General features: G+C 60.7%; 1 protein-coding gene across 1 annotated transcript in view; it reads right to left on the bottom strand.

The window, feature by feature from the left end:
* Nucleotides 1-7,650, bottom strand: part of Ppp1r1b (protein phosphatase 1, regulatory (inhibitor) subunit 1B) — a 16,725-nt gene that overhangs the window by 7,392 nt on the left and 1,683 nt on the right. Inside the window, exon 2 of the mRNA XM_013519237.1 lies at nt 4,177-4,179. Within this exon, the coding sequence (XP_013374691.1) occupies nt 4,177-4,179 (3 nt within the window). The remainder of the gene's footprint in view (nt 1-4,176; nt 4,180-7,650) is intronic.

The raw sequence follows: 7,650 nt of genomic DNA, 5'->3' as shown, positions 1-7,650 counted from the left end.
GGGGAGGGCGGGGAGGAGGGGGCCGCGCGGACGCGGCGTTAACCACTTGGGGCCCTGGGCGCGGAGTTTCTCGGAGGCCCGCGGGAGTGGCACCTGTCACGCTGGGGACGGGGGTGTCCTAGAAAGCGAGCGGCGTGGACGAGGGGCGCGTGGGCGGACACGCGTCAGTCACCGTGGCAGGGAGCGGCGCAGGGGCCTGGGGTGGGGGGCGCGGGGCTCCGGGGGGTGTGAGCCGTGCGTGTGCGAGCGGTGTGTCAGTGTCAGAGACGCGCGTGAGTGGCAGCGCGTGGGAGGCCTACGTGTGTGCGGGGGCGGGCGGGGGCGTGGGAGGACGTCAGGGCTGTCAAGGTGACGCGGGCGGTGCCAGCTCGCAGGGAGGGGACCGGGGTCCACAGCCGCCCATGGCGGAGTGGGCAGTCCGGGTGGGGGGACGGGGACAGGTCCCTGCCATGGCGTACCCCACTTGCATGCGTCCCCCGAGGGCAAAGCTGGGCTTGGGGCTGCCTGCGGGACACGTGCCATCACGTGGAGCAGCGGGGGGGGGTGCGTGTGCTGCTCCCAGGTGCCAGCCTCGCCCCCACAGAGGCGCTGTGGGCATCTGAGGGGAGGAGAGGGCCCAGTGGGCTTCGGCTCCCTGCTCACCCCTCGAGCCGGGGAGTTACGGTGTCTCACGGCCTCTCGGCGGTGCTGGAAGTTGCACGCGTTGACGCGTGTGTCCTCCCGGACGTGCTTTCCTCGGCCGACTTCTCTCCAGGTCGCTCACCGGCCTGCGCGGCCTGGCACAGCCAGGAGCCCCGCCTGCCCCTAACTCCCCCGGCAGCTTTCCCCTCCCACCTGAGCACGCTGGCGTCTTGGCCCAGAGAGAGGCCAGAGGCCCCCTGTGGCAGAGGGCTCAGGGGCACGGGTTCTGCCCAAGCCCGCCTCAGGGCCGAGGGTCGGGCGGAGGGGTTGGCGGGAGGGCTGGGCTTTGGTCCTGTCAGTCGAGCACCACCTCCTCCAACCCCAGGCCTGGCTCCAGTCCCTGTGTGTTTGTTGACTTTTCTACTTGTCTGGGAAACAGCCGGATGCCAGGCTGCTGGCCCGGGGGTGTGGGCATCTCTGGCAGCCCCTGACTTGGCCAGAACCCCTCTTCCCTCTGGGGTGTGGAGGGAGCGGCAGAGACCAGGTTGGCAGTGCCTGGTGGGTAAATAACAAGGGACACAGGAAGGGCATGGGCCAAGCTGAGGGGCAGGAGTCTTGGCTTCAGGGGCTATAGGTGTGAGGAGGATCTTGAGGCCGGATAAAGGGGACAGAGGACGGAGATGGAGGGTACCACCCCCACTTGTACCTTGATGCCCAGTGGCGAAGAAGAGGCCTCAGGAGACACAGTGCCAAGCCTCGGCTGAACACCAGGGCTTGTTTTTTATTTGTTTTGTCTTTTGAGGCAGGGTCTCACTATATAGTTCAGGCTGGCCTTGAACTCACTATGTGTCCCAGGCTGGCCTCAAACTCAGTGATCCTCCTGCCTCTGCCTCCTGAGTGCTGAGACGACAGGCGTGCGCCACCACACCTGGCTAGAGCTTGTTTCTGAAGGACATATTCCAGGAACCCCGAGTCAGGGGACGTTTCCGGAGCCCAGGCTGGCAGGAGGGGCCGCAGAGCTGGGAAGAGGGTGAGAAGAAGGCAGAAGAGCCAGGAAGCCATGTGAGCGGAGAGACAAAGGGAAGCGCGGAGAAGGGAAAGGCTCACGACAGAGGCAGGAGAGAGATGGAGGGTAAAAATAGCTCGGCATTAAGATAATTGCAGCTCGCAGCTCTGCCCTCCGTGAGGAATTAAATGAGGTTTTATTACTTTGATTTTTCTCTCCTGGATCCTACGCGACTTCTCGAGAACTTGGGGAAAAGTTTCTTCCAGTGGGCGGCCGGGTGGCGGGGGCTGCGTGGGCGCCGGAGGGGCTGGGGGCTCTTCTGGGAGCCGCCGAGGGTGGGCAGGGGCTGCAGGAGGGTGGGCCCGGCACTTGGGGCGGGGGGCCAGCAGGACAGGGCCAGGCTGACCTCATTCACTTTGACTTGAAGTTAATCACATGCAAATGAGATGCAAAATAACATGCCACTCTCGGGTTATTATTCTTGAGTTAGAAGCGCGGGGCGGTTAGGTCCACAGAACAGATTCAAGACCTCGTTTGACTTAACTCTGATTGAGCTGTGGGTTTCCCTGGACTGACAGTTTATGGCGAGGAGTCCGTCACGGTTGTGGGCAGCCGGAGCATGAACTCACTCTTCTTTCTGTGTTGGAGAGGGGACCCAGGGCCAGGCCAAGGCTCTGCCGCTGAGCCACACTGCGGCCCTGGGCACGATACTTTGGGGTGTGTTCCTCCCCACATCTTCGCGGTGCCTGCCCAGAGCCTGGCGTGTGGGGGCTCGACCCTCTCCTTCCCTGGAAGGCGCCTTTGAGCAGGCGCTGTGAGGCCACTGGCCTCCAGGAAGGCACGGAGAGGGGACAGTTGGGAACCTTTCCACCTTCTCCTTGGGCAAGATGTCCCCTGGACAGGACTGAGACTGGAAAGACAGATGTGATAACCCAGGTCTGTGGTCCCAGCACTCAAGAGGCCGAGGCAAGAGACTCCGCATGTTTGAGGCCAACCCGGGCCACTCAGTGAGTTCAAAGCCACCCCCGGGTACATAGCGAGATCCTGTCTCAAGAAAAGGAAATACACCGGGGATGTGGACTGCCTGGGGGGGAATCACAGGTCTGCAGTTTCTTGTGGGAGCTTGGACAAATCTCTTAGCTCCTGTGCACCTCTGCTCCCTTGTGTTTCAAAGGCCACCTTGCACGGCGACAGGTCCAAAGGATGAAATGTCCCCAGCCCAGCTCAGAACTCCTGGCTGCCTTCGAAGTTTCGGTCCTCCCTGCCGATCTAGATTGCAGTTCTGCGAGGGGCCAGCAGGTGGCGGAATCGGCCAGGGTTCGACGCTGTGTGGCTGGTCCCGGGGTGTGCGGTTGGGCATTGCGCGTATGACCTTGGCGCTCTGAGCTGGCAGGCCTGGCACGCGGCAGCTGGAAGGAAGGCCCCGGAAGTCGTGGGAGGCAGCTTGGGAGAAGACTGGGCACGGGGCATCTTTCCTTGTCTCGAAGAGAGGCAGGATTTGTGGGAGTGCACCAGGGACAAGAATCCCAAGGCCCATCTCTGGGGACACCTAGGGACCCTCAGCTAGAACGATGGTGGCACTAGACAGATGGCAGTCACCTAAGATAGTTCATAACACATTTGTTAGTTGTTTCATATTGGGCGTTTACCTGCTTTTTTACTGTTTTTTTGTTTTGTTTTGTTTGGTTTTTTTTTTTTTTTTTGGTTTTTGAGACTGGGAATGGAACTCACGACCTTACGCTTGCCAGGCAGGTGTTGTACTGCTGAGCTCAATCTCCAGCCTTTACCTGCTTTTTAAAAAAGTCAACTTTACCCCTGGGCTGGTAGTACATGCCTGTCATCCCAGCACTTGGGGAAGCTGACGCAGGAGGATTGCCTGGAGTTAGAGGCCAGCCAGTGTTATACAGTGGGTTCAAGGCCAGCCTGAGCTACGTATCAAGACCCTGTCTCAAACAAATCAAAACCATACCAAACCAAACCACCAACGAAGCAAAATAAATACTCAACTTTATCAAAACCAGGCACGTGGGAGCATGCACACCTATAATCCCAGCCACACAGGAGGCTGAGTTGGGAAGATGCAGGCCAGCCTGGGCAACACAGCAAGACTGTGCCTCAAAAACCAAAACAAAACAAAACAAGAAAAATAACCATTTTATTGAGTTGGAGATTACATACAACAAAGTGCACCACTCTGAAGTATACACTTCAGTGAGCTTTTGAAAATTTTGTGTTGAATGTGAGCACCCCAGGTACAGAATGTCTCCACCACGCAGAGGTACCGTGTCCCCCATCCAAATCCACCTCCCCACAGCACTCATGTATTTTAAAAGGATTCCTTCCTGTCTTTTTAAAAAAATTTTTGAATGGTCCTAGGGATTGACCCCAGGGCCTTTGCACAGGGCTGCATTCCCAACCCCACTCTGTTTGAGACAGGGGCTCACTAAGTGGCTAAGTTGCCCAACCTGGACTCAAACTGTGGATCCTCCTGCCTCAGCCTCCCAGAGTGCTGGGATTACAGGTGTGTTCCACTATGTCTGCATGCCCACCATCTGTCTTTACATGGTGCCCAGCATTCAGTGGGCACTGCATACCTTAGCATGGACTGAGGAATGAATGGACTGATGTAAGTCATAGAAATGGATGGCATGCATCACTCATTTCACCCTCAGTAGTGTGTGTGTGTGTGTGTGTGTGTGTGTGTGTGTGTGTGTGTTGTGTGAGACAGAGTCTTGCTCTGTATGTAGCCCAAACTGGCCTTGAACTCACTATGTAGCCCAGGCTGGCTTCAAACTCAGGGCGACCCTCCTGCCTCAGCCTGCCCAGTTCTGGGATCACAGGCGTGCGCCACTACGCCCGCCGGCCGGCGATCTTCACGTCTGCCTTTCAAGTCTTCAGGATGGACGCGAGGAGGACGAGCGTGCCCTGGAGCGGGGCTTCTCCCTTGTTTAGCTGGGCCGGAGCCGGCAGCCGCGGAGATCCGCGTGCCCCGGTCGCCCTCTGGTGGCGGAAGCGAGCACAGCCGTCTCTCTGCGCCCTCTGGGGCCCCCACGTGGACGCTGCGCGGAGAGCTGGCTGCGGCCCCAGCGGGCAGCCTGGGCCCCGGCACCTGGAGACCCCCTGCTCTGGCCTCGGCCTGGTGCCCCCTGAGGTGCCAGCTGAGGCCGCCCCGAAGATGCCAGCTGCCGGACTCCCCGCCGCCCGCTCCCTGCACCAGCCCCGCACGCACTGCAAGCCCGGTCCAGTCGGCTGCTTCCATTCCCTGAAGAAGAGGCCCTAAAGTTAAAACAGCTGTTAATTTATAAACCAATTTTTCCGTGACTGCGTAATAAATCGCCAGCAGCTGCTCGGCCCCCTCCTCCTGCCCGGCCCTGGCCCCGGGGGCTGCCGCAGAGGCTCGGAGCCGCCAGTCCGCCCTGTGCCTGCTCCCCAGCCCCCCACCCGCCCCTTCTCCCAGAATTGGGGCTGGGGGGACCCTCGCCATCCCGCCCCTCGGGGTTTCAGGGGAGTGGCTGCCTCTCCTGGGGGCCTGCAGCCCCAGGCCATCCTGAGAGCCCCAGCCCATGCCCAGGTCCAGGTGTGTGTCCCGGGCGCCTAGCTCTGGGAGACAAGGGCACCCAGGTGCCCTGGGGAGCCCCCAAGTCACTGCGGGTATGAAGTCGTGGGCTGCCCTGGCTCCTCCCCGAGAGCGCGTGTATCTGGGGCTCCCGGCTCAGGGTGGTCCCGATGACAGATGCTAACCGAGATGCTGATCCGACCCTGTTGTTCTCCGAGGGTGGGCTGGGGCAGGGAGGCCACAATCTATGGCAGCCTGAACACCAGAGGCTGAGACCGTGGCGGGGAGGGGGCCTCCTGGAGGGGCGGATGGGGCTGTGCTCTCCCTGCACCTGCAGGTTCCAAAGACACCCAGGGCCAGATGTGGTGGCGCACGCCTGTCATCCCAGCACTGGAGAGGCTGAGGCAGGAGGATCACTATGAATTTAAGGCCAGCCCGGGCTACCCAGGGAGACCATGTCTCAAAAGACCAACAAAACAATCAAAAAAGGTACCCGGGGTGCAGTTCTGCTGACCCTGGGATCCCTGACACCGCTGGTGGGGGAGGGGAGGAGTGTGTGTGGCCAAGCCCCACAAACAGTAAGACAGGAGACCAGGCTGAAGGGTGCCCTGGCTCACGCCTGCAATCCCAGCACCAGGAAGGCTGAGGCAGGAGGATCACAGCAAGTTCAAGGCCAATTTGAACTACATAGTAAGACTCTAGCTCAAAAGACCAAAAGTAGGTGGTGCATGCCTGTAATCCCAGCACTCGGGAGGCTGAGGCAGGAGGATTGTTGCGAGTTCAAGACCAGCCTGGGCTACAAAGTGAGTTCAAGTCCAGCCTGAACTGCATAGCCAGACCCTGTCTCACAAAAAAAAACAAAAAGACCAAAAGCAAATAAATATAAAGATGGAGGCCTGGGGATGGAGCTCAGTGGCACAGCAGCTGCCTGGCAAGCACAAGGTCATGAGTTCGATTCCCAGTACCAAAATAAAAATAGAAATGTATTGCAGAGGGGAACCTTCCCTTTCCTCCCGTGGGCTCACCAGGGGCTGCCATGACCTCCTCAAGCCTGTGTCCATCAGGATGGAGGCATCGGGTTTGGACTCTGCTGCCCCACAGCGCTGGTCTTCCTTGTGTGGCCCAGAGCAACTTATCCAACCTCTCTGCCCTGAGGGACCCTCCTGGTCCATCAAGATCTTGGCTCAGGGCCCAGCAACCAGCTGAGGACACAGGGTGGATGGAAAGGGCAGCGCGGGTGGGGGAAGGAGCAGAAGCCAGAGCTGGGCTTCAAATCCCGCTCCATGACTCCTGGCTGGGTGACACCAGGGCGGGGACAGTGCCGACGTCGCCCTGCGCGGTGAGCTGGCTCTCCAGCCAAGGAAACGACCCTTGAGTCCCTTACCACCCCCACTGGCCACCAACCTCCTTAGATGTCGCCACCCCAGGGTATGTGGGGGGCGGGGGCTTAGACGGTGGCACACCCAGGCTGACGCCCTGGCTTCCAGTCCACGCAGGGCAGGCCCAACCCTCACCTCCGGTGCCCACCTCCGCCCCCCCTCAGGCTTGGGCACCAACGAGCGCCTCCCCAGTTACAGGCGCTAAGAGGCAGTCAGCTCGCTCCTGTGCCCAGGTCCTGAGCAGACCTGGAAATCAAGCAGGGTCCCAGGGGCCCACTCTAGCCCGGAACTGCTCTGCCAGGGTGCCAGCTGGTGCCCACGGGGGCGGGGCAGCAGGCCGATCATGTGGAAAGGGACAGCCGCAGGCAGCCCTACTCTTGCTGCCCCCCGTGAGAGACACGAAAAGACTCTGGGGCACTCAGGACCTCCCCTGGGAGCAGGAGGCCCGGAGGACTAAGACTGACCTGCCTGTGCCTCAGTTTACCCAGCCAGCCCGGGAAGGGAGACTCCCTAAGGCCCTGGCATCGGCCCCCCAGGACCCCCTGCCCTCCTTCCTTCTTAAAGAGCTCGCCCTCCTCTTCGTCCCGCCCAGCCCTCTCCTCAGGAGCCCCCGGGGACACCTCGCCACGAGGGCAGGCAGGAGCCACGGCTCCAGCGGGCCCTGCCAGGCGCGCCCCGCCCACCCCGGCCCTGCCCGGCCCGGCCTCCGCTGGCCCTTTAAGAGGCCCCGCGCGCGCGTCCCGGATCAGCCGGAGAGACCATTAAAATTTTATGCAGAATGAAAATGGGCCAGGTCTCCAGCTTCCCCGCTCCATCCAATGATTTATTACTCGCAAATACCACAGAACTAATTAGTATAGTAATTAATTAATACGCATTTGCATATTTGCATGTGCAATTAGCGCAGTGGAGTGATGACTGGGAGCGCGGGCCGGGTGTCAGATGCGGGGGAAGCGGCCCGGAAAGAGTTCGCGGGGAGCAACTTCGCGGGGAGCGGGGACGCGGGGCGGGTCCGGGGCCCCGTGCGCCTGGGTCGGGGTCCGCGGGCCGGCGCCCTGTCGCGAGCTTTGCGTCGCGGTCGCCAGCGC

This window comes from Chinchilla lanigera, unplaced genomic scaffold, assembly GCF_000276665.1.
Source record: "Chinchilla lanigera isolate Chin_1 unplaced genomic scaffold, ChiLan1.0 scaffold00050, whole genome shotgun sequence".
NCBI lineage: Eukaryota > Metazoa > Chordata > Mammalia > Rodentia > Chinchillidae > Chinchilla > Chinchilla lanigera.
The sequence above is the reverse complement of the archived record's forward strand: the minus strand, read 5'-3'. Positions and strand labels throughout refer to the sequence as shown.